This window comes from Pteropus alecto, unplaced genomic scaffold (genome assembly GCF_000325575.1).
Source record: "Pteropus alecto unplaced genomic scaffold, ASM32557v1 scaffold67, whole genome shotgun sequence".
NCBI classification, from domain to species: domain Eukaryota; kingdom Metazoa; phylum Chordata; class Mammalia; order Chiroptera; family Pteropodidae; genus Pteropus; species Pteropus alecto.
Genome location: NW_006441061.1, coordinates 339,511 through 363,321, shown reverse-complemented (window position 1 = coordinate 363,321; position 23,811 = coordinate 339,511). Strand labels below are relative to the sequence as shown.

Below are 23,811 nucleotides of genomic sequence, written 5' to 3'. Positions count from 1 at the left end.
AAAACGTACATTGATAAGGGTGTGATTATAGCCATCACAGAATAACTTGGATTTATGTAGTGCTTTATCAGGTGTTTTTATGTACATTTTCTCAACTTTAATCCTTAACCCGAAACCTATGTGATATACTCCTACTTTAGGCTGAGCTAATACTGAGGCTCAAAGACAAAGTCAGGACTTAACTGGTACAGTAAGATGCCTCAGTAAGTATTTATTGCATGGCTATTCTCACCATCATGTCCTTTGGATTATACCATAGCTTCAGATTATCTATGCCCTAGCAGAGGTCTTGATACATAGTAGAAACTAGAATGTTTATTGACTATTATTCCATTTCTGGCTATAATGGAGTAATTGATTCTGCCATAGAAAACCACACGAGGCAGTTCTTTCAGGCTTTGGGCAAGAGGCCTATGATCTCGCAATTCATGAAATGAACCCCACGAGTGCCCCTGCTTTCTGCCTGAGAACAGTTTCTCGATATGGAGTCCCAAGCAGAGCATGGTGGCCTAACTGTGCTGAGCTCAGAATTTGGGACAGCAAAAATAGCTAGAAGCTTCTGGGTAGAACACTGGTGAAGAGGAAATTGTGTAGGAGGGGTTTCCAGATGTCTGTGTTTGAGCCCCTAGTGATTCGTGGCAGAGGGTTGGGCTGTCCATGAAGGAGAAAGACTGGGAGGTTTATTAGAGTGGCTGTCCCAGGGGTGAGAATGAACTGGAGGTTGTATAGCTGGAGGATATTGGAGTTCTGGCACAGCCAGAATTGAGAGACCTGATCGACACCCCTGGCATCTGAGTGAAACACTAGAAAGACCATGACTTAAAGCAGGAATTGGCAAACTATGTCTTTCAAGTTTTATTAAAACATGTCCATACCCATTCGTTTACATATTGTCTGGCCGCTTTCATCCTGTAATGTCGAAGTTCATTAGTTGCTGCAGAGACTTAGGGCCTGCAAACCTCCAGTGTTTACTCTTTGGCCCTTTAAGAAAAAGACATCTGACTTCTGCCCTCAAGTAAAGCCTTCTCTAGACCTTCCCATAACAAAGCCTATAAGTCAAATCTTGACAAAATCTGCAGGAGAGACATTTTGGAGGTTGAGTTCTGCCAGATTAGAGAGACTTGAGAAACATCTTGGGCTTTCCATAGACCTGCCCTAACAAAAGTATTTCTTGACTTTTTACTTAAAATTAGGATGTTTCTGGGCAGTATTATCTCCTGCAGTGCTTTGGGACCTTCATAACAGTGACAGTGACTTTAGCTTGCACTCTAACATTTTGAACATCTTTGGATGATTCTATGTCTCATTCTACTTAAGAACAAAAAACTTTACGGTCTTCTTTGATGGGGAAAGTTTCTTGTGTCTTCTATTCAATATCAATATTTAGTTTATATCAGAAAATTTGCTAATCTCTGAAGGCTAAGACCGGGGCTAAAGTAGTTTGCTGCTTAAGAGGACCAAGGTTCCTTTGGTTTCTGAATATTTATACTTGTGGACATAGTTTTAAATATACTTTGAAATTCTAAAGTATTTCAGGCATATAGACAAAATAGAATACGATAAATTACTTTATACTCACCACGCACAGTTTTTTTCACGTGCTACTGTTTTGCCAAATTGGGTTCAGATTGTTTTTTCCCTAAGAAACTGTAGTTCAGATATGGACCCCGTGCGTATCCCTCCCTGATCTGTCGTATTCTTTCCCCAGTGATAACCACTCCTGAACTTTTTGTTTGTCATTACCTTAGATGTTTTTATCCTAAAAGTATGTGTGTATCTATAAATTATATGTAACATCTTTTTGCATTTTTAAGCTTATATAAACAGCATCACTCTGTACATATTATTCTGCATCTAGCTTTTTCACTCAACATTGTTTTGAGTTTAGACAAAATGGAATATATTACTGTAGTTCATTAACTGCACAATTTATATCTCTATTCTCTTGTCGATGGACATTTAGGCTTCCAGTATTTTAATATGAACAGTGCTGTAGTGCACATTGGTGTTATTTGTTTTACTATGTTTATGTATTGGGAGTTACTCTAGATAATGTAACAAGAAATAATATTGTTGCTTGTAGGATATCCACATCTTTGACTATTAGTTATTACTAAATTGTTCCCCAAGATGCTTTTATCCTTTTATAATTTTACCTTCTTTGGTTTTGTACAATTACATAATGGATTCTCTAAAGGAGAATGCACCTAAAGAAAACATGACATATGAAAATTTCATTTTACTACAGATAAATTAAAAGTTGGTTTGTTAGATTCTTATTAGTAAATTTGTTCTTGTTAAAAACCTTATGGAAATAGTCAAATATGTACAAGTAGAGAGAACATCTGTTAAGCACAGAGAACCTCCTATCATCAATTTTCAATAAGTATCAATGAATAGTCAATCTTATTTACTCTTCCTCATCCCCTCAAGTAGATTATTTTAAAGAAAATCCCAGATTTTCATATAATTGCATCTGTAAATAGTTTAATATGTTTCTCTAAAAGATATGAACACCCCTCCCCCCAAAAGAAACCCATTATCATCCTCCAGAAGCAATTCTATGTTATCAAAGAGTCAGTGTTCAAATTTCCCCAATTATCTGGTTTTTAGTTTTATCTAGTTTTAAAATCTGATTACATTGTAAAAACATACTTTAAAGGAATAAATTTAACACGTCTTACATAAAATGGACTTGAAGATTTTTGGTTTATCATAGGTTCGTGTTTAAACAGGCAGTACCTAAAAAGTAGTCTAGGTATAGTCTAACCATTTTGCTTTATAAGTGAAGGAATTGAGGCTCAGAGAGTTTGAGATTTGTTGAAAATTGGCCAGCTCATTAGTAGCAGAGCTGGGATTAGAATGCAAATCTTCTGACCCTAAATCTGTTACTTTTGCATTAATTACATTGTCATGTTTTTAAGTCCATTACTTCTATCACTTTTCTAAATCTAGTGTTTTTTTCCCAATGGCTTTTCATAAATATCAGTAATACTAATCTTGTGATTTATATCAGGGTATATTTTAAAAGGAGTTTGTGAAAGGGTTGAATTATAATATCAACAGTTGTGCCAAAGATATTGAGCTATTCTGAAAAGCTGTTTGTCTTTTCTGACCTAGATACACAGTTTCCAACTGTGGCAGAGGATGCCAGAAAGGGGAGAATGAGCGTTGGCAAGAGTCCGGAAATTAAATTATTGTATTACTGAAGCATCTAATATATTTCTTAATTTTTAGCACTGTTGTAAAGGACAAATTTTCTGTATTGATGTAATACTTGGTGAATTTATGCATTTTCTGTGCAGTCAATACCTATTGTTTATTTTGCCAAAATGAAAACAAAATGACTTTTATTCGTTTTAAAATCGGTGAGTTTTAATATTATTGCTTCTTTATAACTAGGTTTTAGGTTCTGAGGTCATTTTGTAAACTTAAGTAAAAGAAATAATCGTGTCCATTCTGTCTCCAGATAGGGTTTCTTTGCCATGCTCTATTCTGTAGAATGGCAACAAAAAGTCTTTTGAGAACCAGAGACACCTTCTGAAGCTTGTTTACCAAGGTGCTGGTTTACCCTTTGGTGTTAAGTGTGCTGCAGTGGGCACAGAGGACAGAGAATCCTTGAATACTTAACTGTTTTTTGCCCCATTACCCTGTTTTCCTTTTGATCAGAATTGTCACAAGATCTGTACATTCTAAAGATAGCCTGATGACCTCTAAGAGCCTTTTAGTGAAAAGAAAATAAGTACTACTGAGGCATGTACAGTTCAGGTGCCAGTTCCAGTTTGTGATTTAAAGGACTAGGTCTCACGTTGAGCTTTTAAAGATCACTATGCAAAATTAAAAATACACCTGCTCTTTGATTTGCTTGTGGAGACAGTGATGTGAATTGAAAAAGGTGCTAGAGACCCGACCCCAGTTCTAGAGATAGTCTGCCATGTGTGATCATGGACACATCATTTAACAACTTGGTTATATTTGTGTTTTTGATATTTTAAAAGATTATAGAAATATTTATACCACTTATTCTTTTCCCCACTACTTTTCAGGGATGTTGTGAGCATCAAATGTGACGTCGTATAAGAAAATATTTTGAGAAATTCATTTGAGTTTTTCCTTTGTGCCAGGCATTGTTCTAGTGGTATAAGACAAAGAGTAAGCAAAGATATCATGTCAGATCCTATGAAGAGAAATAGAACAAGATCAGAGGTATTCTAGAGGAGGGGTTGCTATTTTATATAGGGTGATTAGGGATGGGTTCATGATTAGGTGATTCGAGCAGACACCTGAAGAAGTAACAGAAGGATTTATATGGATATCTGTGGTGTAAACTAACAAGTGTAAAGGCTCCAAAGTGGGAGTATAAGTAAATTGTTTGAGAAGTAGCGAGGATACCAATGTGGATTGGAACACATTGAGATAGTAAAGAGATTAAGTGTGAGGACTTGTATCCTGAGGTACTTCAGCATTTAGAGGTTGTGGAGATAAGAAAGGAAATGGCAGAGTAATTTATGCAGTACGGGAACTAAGAGAGTGGTGTCCTTGGTGGAAGCCAAGGGAAGTAAAATGGTTAAGTAGGGAGCAGTTGAACTATGTCACCTGTTGCCGAGAGGTCAACTGAGATGTAGATCGAGAATCGCTTATAGCGTTAAACACCATGGACATCTTAGGGGACGTTGACAAGACCTGTTTCAATGGAGTATTGGGGTGAGAGGCTGATTGGGGTAAATTTCAGAGAGAATGGGAGGAGAATAAATGGAAACTCAAAAGAATTTTGTATGCCCTAAAAGGGGCAGAGAATCAGGCTGTAAGGAGGTCAAGGGAAGTTATATGAGAGAGAGGGGAGGGAGTGATTCCTGGAGTAGGCAAAAGGGTTTGAGTTGAGAGATTTGAATTAGACAGGAGTTGGGACAATTTATTCATAATAACAGGAAGAAATGTAGAATATATGGGAAAAGATGCAGCAGGGTTGGTATTTTGATTGAAATAGAAAGCAAGATGATGCTTGAAGACATAGGAGAAGATGCGAAATAATCATTAGGAAAATGGAAAAGTGAATAAATATTTGTTTTTGTTTTTTTTTTTTTCAATGGAACTCCTTGGACATTGCCGGATGTTTAGCATGCCAGGGTACCAGATGCCAAGATTACCCACCATGTGACGACTACAAAACTCCACCTCACATTTTCAGATCCCCCAGGGTTGAAGTACCACCACTGTTTGAAAACTATTGATTATTGGGCCTTTTTGAGGTTAGATCATGAATTTAGGAAAAAGATTAATTAGCACAACCTCTTCATTCAGTTGTCCAGGGTGACTGGTGTGGTGTAGCTAAGAGAGCTGGATTTAACCATGGTTAGTTTTTCCAGGAGTAAATAACAAAGGGAAATGCTGGTATGAATGAGCGATGGTAAATGATGGATTGTATAATTTCAGTTGGATAAGGACAAATGAGGGCATGCAAAGGGTGAGGGACTGTGAAAAGTAGTAGGATTAATAGGTTATGGGCTCTGGTGAGGAGTGGGTGTCCAAGGTAGGAAAGGAGATGAGAACATTGGAGGAAAGGAATGTAAGGAATGCAGAGGGCAGAATTTTAGAAGGGTCATTTATGTGGTTATTGAAATTACTAAGAATAATGCCAAGAGTAAAAGGGAATGTATGTCAGCAAGCTAAATAGTAAAGGCCTGAAGGGAATGACAGAGGGTTTGAGGAATTAATCCAAGATGGATAAAATAAGTCAAACAAAATAATGGAATTTGTGCTTATGGAGGAAAAGTCAGAAACTCCTTGTAAGTCACTGTATGATGACTGCCATGGAAATATATGGGAAGAGATGGTGACCTTTCAGATGAATCTTCTTCGATTCTGCAGTTATGGTACTCTCTAAAGAAAGATAAATTTAGAATTGAATTCAGAGTTTTATTGAGCCTCTCCTGAGTGCAGGGCATTGTACTAGGTGCTTTGGAGATAAAGATTAAGTCATTTTATTAAGGAGCTTATGATAAAAAGAACTAAAACTGAGTAATAGAAATGTCATAAAGGAAGTTGATAAAGTGCTGAATGGCTCAAAGAAGGAAGAAATTATATTAAAGTCAAGTATTAGGCAAAGCTTTTGTGGAGGGGTAGATTTGAAATGGACATTTAATGAATAGAACAATGACAAATTATGGTAGAGGTTGTAGCAAAAGGTTAAACTTAAAACTTAGCGGTAGTACATTGTGAGGTGTTCCAAGCAAGAGTCATAATCCCCAGTTCGGTTGGAACTACCGTGGTCAGAGAAATGCCAGAGAAAATTACATTAACGTTGTATTATGGAAGACCTTGGTGCCACACTTAATATCTGAGCAGAATGTCAGTTGCTTGGGGTAGTGAAGTCATTGAGGGTTTTTACCTGATATTCTCAAGGAAAAGTTTTCTCCAAAGATGGGACGAAGTGGGGATAGAATAGTATAGCAGAGGATAAATTTATATAAATGGTTAAAACTACACAGTAATACACAAGACTTCCAAATATAGGTATCTTTGAATCATAAACATCCTTAGTAGGAAAACGCAGACTAAAACTCAGGATTTCCATTCTCATGCTGTATCTCGTTTCCTGTTTTTAATTCAGAGAGCTCGCCTCATGAGTTTTCTTCACAGCAGTCTTAGTTTCCTTCCTACCTCTCAGGCCACTCCTTTTGTGACTGTAGTTGTGCCTCCTCTGCCTTTTCCCATTCATTGGTACACCTACTCCCTTGGTGGTCTGGTGGCTTTACATGCTACCTATATTCTAAAAAGTACCAAATTTATACTCTAATCTAGACCTCCCTTCTAAACTATAGGTTTATCTAGTTGTCTACTTGAATACCTAATAAATACCTCAAATTCAACATGTCCAAAATGGAATTCCTGATCTTAATCCTAAAACCTGCTCTCCCTGCACCTTCCCTAACTCATTGCTCAGGCTAAAAAACCTCAAAATCACTCCTGTTGCCCCCAGTTTGCTCCCACTGCACATCCATTCTGTTAGGACGTTCTGTCATCTTACCTTCAGAATATATCCAGAATCAGATCTCTGAGCTTCCTAAGTACTCTCTTTCCTTCTACCCTTGCCCTCTCTACTATGTATTTCAACATAAAAATCATAGTGACCTTTTAAAAATATGAGTCAGATATTGTGCCTTCTCTGCTCAAAGCCCTCTAAGGGCTGGCTCCCCATCTCACCCAAAGTAAAAGCCACAGTCCTTAAAGTGACCTGTTTTAGTTGACAGTTATGGCCCACCTATTTTTGTATGACATGTGGGCTAAGAATGGTTTTTACATTTTTAATTGGTTAAAAGAATCAAATATTGACATTTTTGTGACACGAATATTATATGAAATTGAAATTTCAGTGCCCATAAGTAAAGTTTTACTGGAACACAGCCACACTCATTTGTTCATATATAGTCTGTGGCTACATTTGCACTACAAAGGCAGAGCTGAATAGTAGAGACCTGATGCTTTGAAAAGCCTAAAGTGTTTAGTATCTGATCCTTTAAAGAAAAAGGTTGCCAACCTCTGCCCTATATGATCTGGCACCTCATTCCCACCCCTCTGTCCTCGCTGCCCTTCTCTTCTGACCTCACCCTACTCCAGCCATCCGGCCACATTGGCCTCTGTGTTGTTCTTCCACCTGACCAGGCACAGTCTTCCTTCCCCTGCCAGGAATGCTCATTCCATAGATATCTGCTTGGCTAACTCCCTCACCACATCAAATCTTTGCCAGGTGATACCTTCTCAGTGCAGACTGACCATCTCTTTATAATTGCATTCCCCCTCTGTATGGTACGTGAGTGTACTTGTGTGTCACCTGCTCTCTCTCTCTTCCATAGCACTCTACACCTTCTAACACGCTGTTTAATTTACATAATTTTATATCTATTTTTTTTTTGGTGGTTTTTCCTCCACTGGACTTAAACCACAAGGGTAGGTAGGTATTCTTGTGTCTTGTTCACTGATGTGTCCTAAGTGCCTGGAACAGTGACTGGCATATTACAGGTGACCAACAAAGATTTATAGAGATGCATTACATTATTGGTTCTTTGACCATTTAACTGTCTGATACAGTTCTGTCACAAAGCTGTCAAAGATTAGGAAGGGCTAGTGTCCCTTTATTTCAGTGAGGAGATGTGTTTTCTTGCTACCACTTTCTGTGATTGGACATTGATAACATCCTTTCCATTTTACTCCTTGGAAGTAAGTATTCAGAAAGCATTCTGGTTCCACTTGGCTGGTTTGTACAGTGCATTTTATGTTACGATTACAGGCATTGTACAACTTTCGTTTAAACTCTTAATCGAGAAAGAACCTTTTGACCTGAGTCCAGTGTTGTAAGGTTTCAGATGATATGGTGGGACTGAGCTTTTCTATCATTGTAGGTGTTTTGGGGTAGGGATGAATAGCTGGATTTTGGCATAGGTATGTGTAATCTATAGGTTTTTCAGTTGAGCCTTCCCCTATGTGCCCTTTTTTATATAGAAAATATAAGGAAATTTTTGGAAGAAAATACCGAAATTCAATTCTTTTCACATTAGTATTGTACAGAAACTGAATGCCACCATGTAGAGAAAGTTTAATCTATTTGAAGGGATTTGGGGGGAGTACTGAATTTGTATGTAGTATTTGCTCTTCTCTTAGTATGTCTGAGTTGATTCATCTTTGTATTTCCTGTACTACCAAGCATAGTACCAGATACAGAATAGGCAATTAATAAATATGTAGTTACTTGTAAATCTCACATAATTTATTTTAAATTGAGCCTCTTGTGATATCAGTGAGGTGTCTTTTTCTAATTTTATTTTGTTTTTCTTTAATATAGTGGACATGTGATTGTTCTTTCATAATGGAGAAATAAAGCCTGGATATTTTATTTTTATATAGCCTCTTTTGGAGAACTTGCATATGTTAGTATTGACAAAATTTAAAGTTTCCTATTGTTACTATTTTGAGAGTAAATAATTTCCTGAATTCTATATCACATTGTTTGCAAGACATAACATGGGATCTCCCAAGAAAGTAAGTATATTAAATTATTTTTTTTGCCTTAATTTAAAATATTTTCTCTCAATTGTATTTTAGAGAAATTCCTAAATATTTGACTAAGTTTTATAGCTTGAGTATAGAGGGCATAGTCATTCTTCAGTTTTGAGATTTGCTCCTAGGAAAAGGATCTGATGTTCACACATATAAAAACCTAATTTTGCAGTCTAGATATCCTGACATCTAAAGCCTTTCACATTTAAAGGTCAGTTAAAAAAGAGATACAACACAACCAAAAGAATGATCCATGAAGGAAAAAGTTGATAAGTTGGAATTCATTAAAATTTAAAATTTCTCCTCTACAGAAGACAAAAGACACTGTCCAGAGGATGAAAAGACAAGTCAGAGATAGAGAGAAATCTTTGCAAAACACATATCTGATAAAGGGACTGGTACCCAAAATATGCAAAGAATTTTTGAAACTAAACAACCCAATTTAAAACTGGGAAGAAGGTCTAAATAGACACCTCATTAAAGAAGATATACAGATGCAGATAAATATATGAAAAGATGCTTAACATTGTATGTGGTCAGGGGGTTTCAAATTAAAACAACAATGAGATGCCATTACACATCTATTAGAATGGCTCAAGTCCAAAACTTTGACATGACGAAATGATGATGAGGATGTGGAGCAACAGGAGCTCTTATTCATTGCTGGTGGGAATGTAAAATGATACAGCCACTTTGGATGAAAGACAGTCTGGAAATTTCTTATAAAGCTCAGCATAGTCTTACCATATGATCCCATGGTCATGCTTCTTGGTATTTACCCATATGGGTTGAAAACTTATGTCCACACAAAAACCTGCACACAAATGTTAATAGCAGCTTTATTTATAATTGCCAAAGCTTGGAAGCAACCAAAATGTCTTTCAGTAGTGAAACAAACTTCGGTATATCCATACAGTGGAACATTATTCAGTGATAAAAAGGAATGACATGGAGGAATTTTAAATGCATATTGCTAAGTGTAAAAGGCCAATTCGAAAAGACTAAATACTATATGATTTTAACTATATGGCATTTGGAAGAGGGTGGGTAAATAGGTGGAGCATGGGATTTTTTTAGGGCAGTGAAACTGTTCTGTATGATTCTGTAATGGTGGATGCATGTCATTATACGTTTATCCAAACCCATAGAATGTGTAACACAAAGAGTGAACCCTAAAGTAAACTACAGACTTTAGTTAGTATTGTAATAACATTGGTTCATCAGTAGTAACAAAGGTACCATACTAATGCAAGATAGTAATAGGGGAAGGTATGTGTGTGGTGGGGAGAAAGGAAACATGGGATTCTCTCTACTTTCCACTCTTTTTTTTTATAAACCTGAAACTTAAAAAATGTCTATTGTCAACTCTAATTGGAAAATAAAAATTTAAAAAAAAAAAGATTTAAGACAAAAAAAGTCTTATTGATAATAAAGGTGATCCACATGTACGCACATGCCTATACATTTAAATTCCACTTGCTCCATAGGATACACTTAATAAGTAGAGCACAGCTAATATTTTTCTAAACTTTGTTTTTCAGAGAAATGTACAGATACCTGATGTATAAACAAAACATTTTACTTGATATTTGAGGGTTTTTCCCCCCAAGGCCATTTATCGAGTGTATACTTTTTGGCAGATGCTTTTCGGTATTCTCATATCCTGTCTTATTTAGTTTGAAGTAGACACTGTCACCCCATTGCACAAGGGAGAAAGCTCTGGTTCATGAGTGGAGTGGCAAAGTTGCTGGTACAGGCATACCGCAGAGATAGTGCGGGTTCGGTTCCAGACCACCACAATAAAGTGAGTATCGCAGTAAAATGAGTTGTAATCTCTGTTGGTGGAGGGTCTTGCCTTCAATCTGTAAAAAAACCCGTGATATCTTTGAAGAGCAGTAAAGCAGAGCACAATCAAATGAGGCATACCTGTACTTGATTCTAAGCCTGTCTGACTCCAAAGCCTGTGTTCTGTCATACGGCCTTTGTAATTACGTATTTTTTTGAAATAGCTAAAGTTTATTCCCTAACATAAGTGTAAGTGCTTTTAGAGAAAAAAATATTATTGAAAGAGGTTTGAATCTTGGCTCTACTGTATACTTTTGCTTTGTGATTTTAATTAGGTTATATTCTTTATGCTCTAGATTCCTTATTGTGTTAAATGAGACAGTAATTGATGAGGTAGTATATGAAAAGCTCTTAGAACAGTGTCTGGTACAGAATTAGTTCCATTAAATGTTAGCTATTAGTAGTGGAATATTTTCTCATTTTATAGATAAAGGAAACTGAGACCCAAGGAAATTAAGTGATTTTCTGAGTCATATAATTTTCTAAGGTCACATAGCTATTAAATGGCAAAGTTGAGGGTTTTTTTTTATTTTTTATTTTTTTAATTTCAAGGCCAGAATTTTATCCACTAAGTTAACCATTTTTTAAAAGAGAAACTCTTTAAAAATGTGTTGGAGTTTTTCCCTATCTGCTTGCAGTCTACCATATGTAATTCAGCTTTTTTCCTCAGATTGATACAGTAGGGGGAAAAGCCTAGGGCTATGATTTAGGTTCTGGATCAGGCCTTGTCCCTGATTAGTTGTGACCTTAATATTTCTGATTATAGTTCTTTTCTAAACTGAGGAGGTGGGTGGAATTGGGCCAGGTGATTTCAAAATTCCTTTTATAGTACCAACAAAATAGGATTCTGAGATACACTGCTTTTATCATGAATTACCTCATTATAATACCCCGAAGCTCCCAGGGCTTCTTGATATATGTGACTGAGGAGTGCTATACTTTTTATATTGATCATCCACAATTTCTCTACCACATCAGCTTTTTCTTAGCATCCTTCCTGCTTTTTCTGCTTTCAGTCTACTTTCTTAATATGATTTATTTTATTGCCTTCACCTTTTTACAAAGTGAAGTTTGTGGACTTTCAGTCCTCAACTGAACGTATAGCAATCCTTTTTGGCTGCTAGATTCACGGCTAGTTACTGAATGGTTGAGTCCCCTAGAATGGAGTAGGGTTGGGAATGAGAAATACCAAAGACTAAATTAAATTGTGTGGTACAATCTTTCTATAGAAAGTATAACTTTAGTGACAAAAGATCTTTGCAATGTCTCGTACCGTGGGGTCATGCTTTAGCTTGTATCGTTATTGTATAAAAGGATCCTATGACGTGGAGTGTGTTCACGATCCCTCTTTACCTTGATGTGATATGTGTAATAAAGTAGGTTCCATTAATCCAGTTACATAACCCATTTGTTTGTTTGTTTTAGTCAAGCTTCACTAGCTTACTTCAGGTGGCTTTTTAAACCAGTGTCAGGGAAGTTGGTTATAGGATATGAATAGTTTTGCATGTAGGTCAGAGCTGAGTATCATTTGACTATAATGGTGGGTCTGTTTTTTCATTTGCGATATTGGATAGAGTTAAATGTCATACCTGTAACTTTCCTGGTCCCAAAAATTCAGAAAGGATTTTTTTCTTTAAGAGAGTATGGACTGCGTTAGGAAACTTATAGAAAAAGAATAAGGGGGTTTCTTTATTTAAAGGGAATTAAAGAAAAGATGCTGAAATGAGGAGGAAACTGTTTCTTTGTGAATTTATGTACTCTGTGGTGTGTAAATTACTCCTGATACCTACATAGTTAAAGCATGTGTTCTATTTTGATGGTCACTCTCTAGTTTTTATTTTGATTTTTTTTGTAGGTAGGCTTATATAAGGATTTCATCAATGATTAGAAGAGTTTACTTTTACCCTATCTGGAATAAAATCTCCTAAAGATGGAACAAAGGAGTGATGAAGCCTTTGGACAGAAATATACAGTAGGATCCTGGCCATAGTCATCCATGGGTGATGAAGTCAGATCTAGTTAATATGCAGGCATCTGACATAACAGTGTATAATAGGTTGAGGGGGAGTAGGGTCTCAGGAGTTAGGGGATCAGAGTCAAAAAAGCATTCTGAATTTTAGGCCTAAAAATGATGAAAGAAAACACTTTGTGCCAACATGTGCTGTCTGTTTGATGGCAGTATCAAATGGAAAAGCCTCATGGTTACAGTCAGTGGTGATGTTATATTTTCAGGTGTCTTATCTGAATTTTGGATAGGTCTGACTAATGCTAATTTCAAATAGAAAAATCTCAAGGTTAATTGTAACATTACTGCCAACCATAGCAGTATTACTTTTTAAGGTGGTACTTTTTTACTAAATCTGTGTTTGTTAATATGTATTTATCTTTGAGAGGAGTTAGCCAGCTGCCACATTGTGACTACCCAGGAGGGTTACTTTTCTGGCCATATCACTTAGGCTCTTTCTTGAGCCCAGACCTTTAAAGGATATGTTAGCCTTTTGTTTGAAATGAGGTAGTTTTCCTTTATAAAGATTGTTACTTTTTGATCCACAGCATGTTTATAGGCTCCACACTCAGATACGAAACGAATTGTGAATAAGCATTTTTGAAAAGTTATTTTTCTTTTTATCTTGTAGGTGTAATCCAGAGAGCAGTCTTCAGACATTTTCGCTGTATTGACTCTGAGGTGTCAGGGGACTCAGGCTTATGAGGAGGTACTGTCACACAAAACAGTGTCTAGTGAAGACCACAAGGAAGAGGGGAAAGGATCGGAAAAAGAAGCTAAAACACTATAGAAAACCATGGTAGGTTATTATTTGTGTGTCTTAAGTTACAAAAGATCTCAGTAGTTTCAGATTGAAAGTGTTAACAGTGAGGTCAAGTGAAAAACAATGGTGTTAACTTTTGGCTCCAGTGCATCAAATAAAGATGGCACTCTACTGTTTAGGCGAAGCAGATGAGTTCAGATTTATTATGAGCCCTTTAAACCACAAGATGGAGCCCCATGAGCCTGCAGGCCATAAATTATTAAATACAAAGGAGGGAATGCTCATAAATAATATTTTCTAATAAAACCGGCATTAGCAAACTGATACAAATGGCTAAGGTGACCTTGAACTTGAAATTATGTGATTTTCTTTAGTCTTCTACCTGAAGTTTAATTTTTTCCCATGGAAATTAAAAATCCTGAATCAGTCTTTGGTACTGTGAATGGCCGTAGGAGTTTATAAAATGTGTATTTAATTTGAAAAGCCACCTTTTCCCACATGCTTTTAAAATAATAGGGTCAAATTGGTGATTGTAGTGGGTGCTTTTTGTAGAAAATTCATACTTTGAATTTGAGATTTTAGGTGAGGTCATAACCTGGTGCCTAGTTTTTTTTTAATTGGTAAAATATACTGAATTTTTTTCTTAGTATTTTGGTTCTGGAGGATGTTGTGTGAATTTTTTCCCTTAGTATAAGTGAGAAAAGGCTTAAAAAAGATGTTATAAGTGGGAGAAAAAGCACAAAAATATTAATCATCATTATGTTTGAAATATGTTGTTCAGTAAGTCTGATGGTGTTTCTTTAAGTGTTGTTTGATTTTTAAAAAATTTGTTCTAGAGATTATAACAGTTTTCTCTTTAGAGAGAAAATTCTAATATTTTAGTTTTGGATGATGGGGAAAAATTTTAACTCGAGATTTTCTCTGTCATTTAGTTTTATGGTGAGATATAAAAAAATGATGCTGACTTGTTCCCTCCCATGTGAATTATTTGCCTCTTTAGCTCATTTATCTATTACAGTATTGATACTCTTATAAGTTAAAGAAAAGCTTTATACGTATTATTGGTCATAGTTGATGAAAATTCAAAGTTAAATTTAGCTCAGTTTTTTGGGTCTAGGAATTTTATGTTTTTACATAATTTAATTGTTTGGTGGATATTTTCCAATTTCTCCTATCCTTAGGTCTCAGATTCGAATGAGAACATTCTGTTTCTGCATAGTTCTTCCAATCTGATTTTTTAATACTTAAAAAAAAATCTACTTGGAGCTTATTTGGGTAAATAAGATCACCCTCCATTTTTTTAATATTGTTTATTGAGTTCTTTCACCATTGTTTTATGATGCTGTCACATCTAGTCAATTCTTGTATTTAACATTGGCAGTCAGTGTTATTTGTGAGAGAAACACCAAAGGTTTGTGTTATGTAGCAACATGTAGTTTAATTATGGTGAGGCCAGTGTGCGGGGCTGAGTAATTTAGCTGACTAAGTACTTTAGTAACTCATCATAAAACTAAATGACAGAGGAAATTTCAAGTTAACATTTTCCCTACCATCCAGAACTAAAATATTAGTAGAATTTCTTTTCTGAAGAGTAAACCAACTAAGAACAACCTAATTCATTATATGGCTCTCTGGTTTTCTTGTTATTTGTTTTGAGATATGTGAGTAAATCTCATGAAGTGATTAAAGTTTGTTTCTTTGTGGCAAAAGACTCTAGCTGGGAAACTTGTTGTGGCCTTGGAACAGGAAAGAAATCTAGACAGAGATGACTTTTATCTAAGAAAAAAGGAGGTTTTGTTTTTGTTTTTAGTCATTTTATTATATAATAATTTAATAATTCAGGGTTTCAAAGAATTGCTTGCCTTTTTAGTTATAGTTTGCTCATTTTATAAGGAACAATGATACTGTGCTATTAATTTTCTAGTGTCCAAATTAATATGATTTTTAAAATATTGATATTCAAACAAAAACAGAGTAACACTGATAAAGAATTGTGAACATTTTGGGGTAAAGACTTTAAAAAACAAATATTTACCATTTACTAGCACATAATTTCATGTAAGTGAAGACACTGTAGCCACCCTTTAGATGGAATACTTTTTGGCTTTATGGAAACTCACCAAATTATCCTTGTTCATTTCGCTTTTTACTGGTATAAGTGTCTTCTTGGTATTTGTAAATTGGAAATATTCAAAGGTTTTGACATGTGACTCATGAGTGTAAAGGATCTACTCTATTAAATTTTCATGAAATTCATTCTATTTCTAGGCTCTAATCTGCTTCACTGACTTCTGAGCCAGCATGTAATTTTAATTATTGCTTTTTAAACTTTTGATATTTTGTTTTAGCATAGTGATACCACCCAACCAACTTTGTAGAATATTTCTTGATACTTTATTGATTTTTTCCCCCCAAGTGAGCTTTAAAATTATTTTCGTTGCGTATTGAGGGGATTTAGATTGAGAATGTGATGCACTTGTAAATTAGTTTGGGAATTTGATTCTTCTGCAATATGTATTTTCCCTGTTCTGGAATTTGGATTGTCTCCTATTAATCTATTCTAAAAATTAAAGCCTCATGCCAAAGTTTTGAATGCCAAATAGTAAACAGCATTCTCACGTCCACAGTTTTTCTAGTGTTCATGCATAATGTTGTATTTTGTATTATTATTGTATTATGAAAGCTCAGTTTTTCCAGGTACAAAAATCTCCAACAGTTTAGAAAGGAGGACACTGAAGACTGGGTATCATGAGTCACCATCATGCATTTCCAGATATTCTATTCAAGCTAGAAAGTATCTGTTTCTCACCGATGATGTGTGATATGGGTGACCTTTTCGAAGTGGTATTCAGAACACATAGATTCAGCTAAAAGGTAGTGTCTACATACATAATACCAAGTGCAAACTGGGTGAACTTTGCCAAAACATGAATGAAAGATCTCTAATTTCCTGGTGTGTTTACCAGAATGGGGTTCACTTCCTATTACTGAGCAATTTTTTTACTGTCTCAATGTTAACTATTTCACAACAGTTTGACAATTAACGCTGTGACTTAAATATAGTTGTATGTCATCTTTTTCAGGTAGCATTGTTTAAATTTTAAGTAATTGTTTTCTTTTTCCTTCTCGACAGAGATCTATTAGATCCTTTGCCAACGATGATCGCCATGTTATGGTGAAACATTCAACAATCTATCCATCTCCAGAGGAACTTGAAGCTGTTCAGAATATGGTGTCTACTGTTGAATGTGCTCTTAAACATGTCTCAGATTGGCTGGATGAAACAAATAAAGGCACAAAAACAGAGAGTGAGACAGAAGTGAAGAAGGATGAGGCCACAGACACCTACTCCAAGTGAGTGTGGCCTGACCTTCATGGCGCTTTACAGTAGCGCCCAGAAAAGTCCAGGGTCCCATCCCACCGGGTTACATTTGGTGTATGGTATTCTTTGGGTTTTCTCATTTATATGATTGTAAACAAGGAAGTAAATGTTTGTGGAATTTTTGAGTTAAATTTGAAAGGAAAACAAGAAAAGAATAATGATTAGACCAGAAAAAGATAGACTTGTGCAAGATGCCCTTGGAGAGTGCACCAAACTGTTTAAAATCTTGTCTTTCGGAGGTTACGATATGTCATCTTTTTCATGTGTTGGTTCAGTCTCTTCAATTTGGAAATAAATAGTGTTTTTTGTTTCTGGGACAATCATAAAATGTCATTTTGCCAGGTATTTTAAAACACTGGTGTAGAAGAAAGAGTGCAGGAAAATGTATTCTAAAGATATTTTTGACTGTTGTTTACCTTATTGATTCCCAGGATCCAGCTCGCTCTCTTCCATATAGTGAAATGAAAGAAGGCCTAATGGAAGCCAGACCCTTCAACAGTTATAGCAGAAGAGTCTCAGTGCTATAACAATAGTAAGAGATTAGTCAGATGAAGCTGATGATAACTGGAGTCAGATCATGAAACTTTTTATGACATGCTAAGCTTAGAGTTATTGTTTTGAGCAATGTCACTAGGATTAGAATAAGTGTATGATTTACTTTGAAAGATGAAGCTCATTTAACTGTATTGAAGCTGTATTAATAGGATTGAAAACATTGACTAAAACTTGTAAATTGAGGATAGAGGTTACAGAAGTTTTTTTCCAGCTTTAATTCTAAATCAACGTGATAAGTAGATAATAGTAGGAAAGTATTGGTAAATTGATTTCTTCACAGAAAGATAGTGTAACCTTTTCATTTTCAGATGAAAGATAATCAGTATCAGTTTTCAGTTGAAGGACATAATTCCTTTACTTTGTTAACTATTTATAGGTAACGTATACATTGTATCTCATTGTAGTTTTGTCACTTTCAAGGTCCTTGGCAGTAATTCAGTTTTTCTGCATATGATGGCTTTAAAAAAGATACTGTCAAAATTTGGAGTTGTTGTTAACATTAGCAGTATTATCCAGTAATCTTGTTCTGTATATCCCAGCCCCCGTGCAAGTAAAATAGTCATACGCTCCGTATTTAAATTGTACTTTGGAATCGTTTATGCCCTTTAAAACTTTTTTTGTGTGTGTTATAAAATATATAACATAAAATTTGCCATTTTTATCATTTTTAAGAGGAGTTTCATATTTCAGTGGAGCTCAGGCCTTTTTAATACATCTTCTGTTGTTCGTTCTCAAGGTTGGGCAGACTTTTGGAAAGGGCTTCAGTAGACTTTTGCTTAACTGGTTCAGGTTACTGTGTTTTAAAGGTTTTTGTTTTAAAGATTTCAAAAAGATAATGCACTGTATTATCTATGTTCGTTTAGATTTTTAATTATAGCTCTATGTGTGGATGCTCTTGATTGTCTCTGTAAAGTATCTCCAATTTGTGGAACAGTCACAGGTTGAGCGCTTGTCTGATTCTTCTCACGTGGTAGATCTCAAGTTGTGCAGAATTGTGCCCTTATTTTGTATGAACCAGAGGCAGGCACATCTTCAGGAACAAAGCTATGTTTGATAATAGATGTGTATTGCACTCCTGGTATATGCCGAGTACTACAGAGGGCACAAAGACAGATGACGGCTAGTTGATATTTATTAAGCACCTTCTATTGCCAGGCACTGTTAGTTAGGCAGGTTTCACCTGTGCAGTTTTATTTTACCTTTTTATAAACTGACTCAAAAGTCAAAGTGCACAAGTTCCCACCATTTGTATTGTTAGGAATATTAGGACTCTGTTATGAATTTAAGTAATTGTCCGTATTTGGGTCGCTTGCTTTACAGTGCCTTCTATATTCAAATTCGTTGTTGAAATACGGGAGTAAATCAGGACTTAGTTCCTCTGCTCAGTCATGCTGTCTTCTATATAAGACCAAGTATATCATAATTATACAGAATTTAATAAGTGAGCTAACAATGGCTAGTTAATAGCTACCATTTCTTGAGTGCCGGCTACTGTACTAGATTACATTTCACATTATTGTACAATAAACCTAGTCTCTATTATTATCCTCCTCTTCTGCCCCCATTTATTTATGAAATTTCCACTTCTTCAGATTTGCTTATGAAAAAAAAGTGACTCAGAATCTTAACAAACTTTAACTTGCTTAAGGTCACTGAGTGTGTGGTGGAGCCAGGATTTATATTCTAGGCTGTCAGACTTCAGATCCAGTTTTCATAGCATCTTTGTTTTAATTTCCCGTAACTAAAATGAAAGTACAGAGCAGGGAGATATGCTGGTTCTAGGGGTCAGAAAAAACTTTATGAAGGAGGTAGCATTTGTGGTAGGCTTAGAGGATGGGTAGGGGTTTGGCAGGCAGTGAAAGTAGAAGAAAAAATCTCAGCAAAGATCTAGGCGTGAGAAAGTGTAGAGACCATTTGAAGTATTAATAGCTATTGTTTATTGAGCTATTAATATATGCAAGATTCTGGGCTAAGTTCAATACTTAAATGATATTCTCAGTACCACTTTGGGATGAAAGTATTATTACCTTTTTACAAATGAGAACGTGGGCTGAAAAAGTCAAGTAATTTGTCCAGTGTTACACAGCAAGTAGCAGAGCCAGGATGTAAATCAGGAAGTCATGCTGTCTCCTAAATTGCCTCCCAAAATGCTAAGTATCTAAATGTGCAGTGGGACACCAGGAAGATAATAGGCAGAGTGCCATCTGTGTGGTGCTTTTGAAGATTATTCTGGTTGCAGTCTACTGTGTGCAGTAGATTGGAGATGGCAGAGGTTAGTTGATAAGGCCAATGAAAGGAGGTTATTGAGGTAGGTTAGGTGAGGGGTAATGTGAGCCTGAAAAGAAACCAGTTTGAAAGCAGCGGTTCAAGGGTGCTGTGGACGGGGAATTTATGAACTATTATTCGATTTGGGAGAATGAGAAGATGAGAGGACAGGGATGCAGAAGGAAAAAAAAATCAAAGATGACTGACTATTCTTAATATCAAATAAGTCTCTACACTTGGGTCACTGCTTTAAAATGCTTTTTATTTCTTTCTATATTTTTACAGCCTTATAGTTTTTCACTGATTTATGGTTTATTGAATCTCTAAGGTGTCCCAAGCACCCATCCAGTGACTAGATTTCTTATAATTTACTGTGTTATTTCCACAACCACAATTCGGTTCTCTCTTCTTTCTCTAGTTCATTCTCCACTCCACTGACTTCAGCCCAACTCTGCTGATTCTTTACCTCCACTTAGACCTTTCTTCCTACTAAACAAATCAAGGCTCTTCTGAAGTCAGACTTTCAGGTTGCTTTGCTTGTCCTCTCTGCTTTTAACCTTTCCCTCTTCTGAACTTGGGATGCAACCATAATAATGTAAAGAACCTGAGTTGTGGTCAGACCAACTAGAGTTTGAATCCAGGCTTTGCCATTTTACTTTCTCTGTGAATTTGAACAATTAATTAGCTTTTCTGAGATTCTTGAGATTCTTTTTTTTTTTTTTTTGCCTTTCAGATGAAGGTTTATTGTGAGGTTTAAATGAGAATCGTGGCGTGCAGTTTGTTCTTAGATGTTACTTTCTCTTCCCCTTTTAAGCAGGTTACTGCTTAATTGCTGTGTAAGCCTCAGGAGCAGGAGAGATTGGATATCCTTTCTGTACTCAGACACTTGCTTACTTAACTGCTCAGCTGTTAATTTTCACTTGTAATTAAGGAAAATGAACCATTAAGAAACTTTTAGTATTGAAATTAAGGATAGATGTTAACATTATTCTTATGTACCACTTATGACTTGATGTCCTTTGAGTGCATTTGTTCTTTTAGCTACGGCTGGATTTGGAATGCATATTCTGGCCAATTATCTTTGGTCTGTTCCTTCTTTCTTCACCCCTTTGCTTTTATCACATTATTCTGCTTTCCCCATAAACTTTCATGGACTCCTGGAATGATACAGCTGGAAGGAACAAGCCAGGGCTCACCTAGCTGATCGCCATTTGACAGTTATGGATACTGAATCAGCAGGCACCACTAGCAGTAGAGTCCAGGGCTTTTAGAGTTCCACCCCGATGTTCTTTGTCTGTATCCTGTGGTATTCATGTTTCTCACAAATTCTTTAATTACCAACAAAAAGATAATAGCAATTTTTACCAATTTGAAAAAGTGTTTAAGGGTTTACAGTATTTTTGGATTTTCCCAAGTAATATAGATATAATGAAAAACGAAAAGATCTATAGTCTGAAATATGCTCCCTATTGATTCCTTGGGGAATATTCTTTATGAGGCTTAAATCAGAGACTTAATTTTGTGGAATTTTGGATATCTGGATTTATATATTTCCTTATCAGTTTGTAAGGATATCCAGGTAGCCAAGTAATGATTAAGTTTTAATTTAGGAAATAGGTCGTAAAAGTAATCATTCAGACTTTTATTTTTAGGGATCAAGGTGGTCGGACATTGTGTGGTGTAATGAGGATTGGCCTGGTTGCAAAAGGCTTGCTGATTAAAGATGATATGGACTTGGAGCTGGTTTTAATGTGCAAAGACAAACCCACAGAGACCCTGTTAAATACAGTCAAAGATAATCTTCCTATTCAGATTCAGGTGAGTACAGTTCAATTGCACCTCTAGGAAAATTTGTAAAAAAGGTGAAAATAGGTAGTTTCCTTGATGAATTCAATAACAAGAAATAGGTAATAGTAAAAGATAGATACAGACAAAAGGATTACCAGTACTCTGGGTCACTGACTCATCTGTCACATTTCTGGAGATTAGTACTCAGGATATATTTACCGAATTAAGATGGCTATCAAGGTACAGCCTTACCATTTTCAGGTGTATCTTGATGAGAGTCTTCATGTTTTCCAGGCTAGGTCTCTCAGCATTATAAAATGCCTGGAAGGGTTGGTATAATGCAGAAAAGAATTTAATGATCAAAAAAAGCCTGGACAACTGGAGACTTGCATAGATGATAACTTTTAAAATTGAAGAAGCAGTTAATTTAATAATCACCCATTCGTTCCGTTAATGGAAAAATCACTTTAATTCTTTGTTTCCAAACCTTTTTCACGTTGGGATGCATTTAGAAAAATTTAATATTGTTATGCTTCCTGGAGGATGTTGTTGAATGCTACGAGCACCTCAGGGCTGCAGGCAACCAGTTGGTCTAGGACTGTGGTCCCCCTAGGACCTGCTCTGCCAGCTGCTCTGAGGGCCAATTTCATCACAATTGGGAAGCTGTGATCATTTTTCAGTTTCAGATGTCTTATCTCTGGTATAATTAGCTTATAGCTTTTTGATGATTTCATTTCAGTTAGCCCTCATATCCATGTCACATAAATAGATATTAGTCCACAAGGTCCAAACTGAGTTGTTGAATGCGCTCTTTTATTTTGTTGGTTTCTTTTATTTGTATTTCTTCTAAAAAGGCTCTTCCCCCCACTCCCAAGTAATAGGAATTTTAAACTTTTTTTTTATTAGCTGTTTAGTAGATCATTTTCTTTCATGTTCAACTGATTTTCAAAGCCATCTTCCTGATTTTTATTGTCTGTCATTCTTGACAGTCAGATTTGTGTTACTTGTTGACATATTCCCCTATATTAATTTTTAGAGCACCTGTTTTATCAGTCTGCCTTAGATCTTAATTTTTTTTTTTTAAGTGAATAAATGAAGAAAATTTTCTGGACTTTCATAGGATTGAATTTCTTAAAAATTTTAAAAAATACTTTTGCAATCGTATCGGGAGGGAAAGTGGAAAGCAGCATAGAGTACAATCAAGCTTAAGAAACAGAACATTTACTTAGTAACCGGTTTCTGGCCAAGTATACTTTTTGTTGTTTAGAATGTTAATAATATTCCTTTTGTTTTCATTATTTTTAAATTGCTTTAAAATTTAATCTCTATTTCTGAATTATAGTGAACGTTGTTACTCTTAAATCTATAATAAAGTAATAATCAAATGATTGGACATATTAGAGGCTTTTCAACCATTTCACCCCCCCTTTCTGTTCCCTTTCATTAAGTCCTATTTCTAATAAGAGTGGTCATAGTCTTCATGTGTCAGTGTGGGGGGAAAAAGCTGAGAACCAGTGGTGTAATAAATCGTTCTTATTCTGAAAGTCTGTCACATTTCTCCAGTATTAAAGATGCAGGAGATTGGGCCAAGCTTTCTCAGTGCAGATCACAACTATGTGAATTCTGCATTTTTTTCTCTCCTGAGTGAGAGTGTATTTCTGGCCACCACAGTTTTAAAATGCTCTTGTCGAGCTAGCAAGTGTTCAAGGGAAGGGTGCAGGAGAGAGTGCAGGCTGTGTAAACCATTTCAAATTTAAAGAGATGAGGGCTTTTTAGGCTAAAGAAGATTAAACCAAACACAGATATCTTTAGGTTTTTGAAGGGCTTCTTGTAGAGGCCTGAACTCTTAAGATAATGGAAATTATGAGAAACATGTTTCAATTTAATATAGCCAATAGAATTATCTAACAGTAAAACCAACTGCCTTGTATGATGGTTAGATAGATCCATTACTAGAGATATTTGGGTAAAGGTACCCAAATAAAATGAGGATATAATTGTACACCCACTTCAGATTAAATTATATACATGTACAAACACATATGCCCACATACATGTAAGTTAACACATTTATTCTTACTAATAGTATTTTAGAAAATTAGTTTAAGGATGATTTCTGCCTTTACTCTCTGCTTACCCTTTGTTCTTGACATT

General features: G+C 35.7%; 1 protein-coding gene across 4 annotated transcripts in view; it reads left to right on the top strand.

Moving 5' to 3' along the window:
- Nucleotides 1-23,811, top strand: part of STRBP (spermatid perinuclear RNA binding protein) — a 75,696-nt gene that overhangs the window by 7,553 nt on the left and 44,332 nt on the right. For 3 of the 4 annotated variants that reach the window (XM_006917945.3, XM_015594235.2, XM_025051154.1), the window contains exons 2-4: nt 13,536-13,703; nt 16,801-17,021; nt 21,522-21,687. In XM_006917945.3, the coding sequence (XP_006918007.1) occupies nt 13,701-13,703; nt 16,801-17,021; nt 21,522-21,687 (390 nt within the window). In that variant the 5' untranslated portion in view covers nt 13,536-13,700. Of the gene's footprint in view, nt 1-10,730; nt 10,859-13,535; nt 13,704-16,800; nt 17,022-21,521; nt 21,688-23,811 lie in introns of those variants that run through there. The other variant, XM_015594234.2, reaches the window with a different exon arrangement.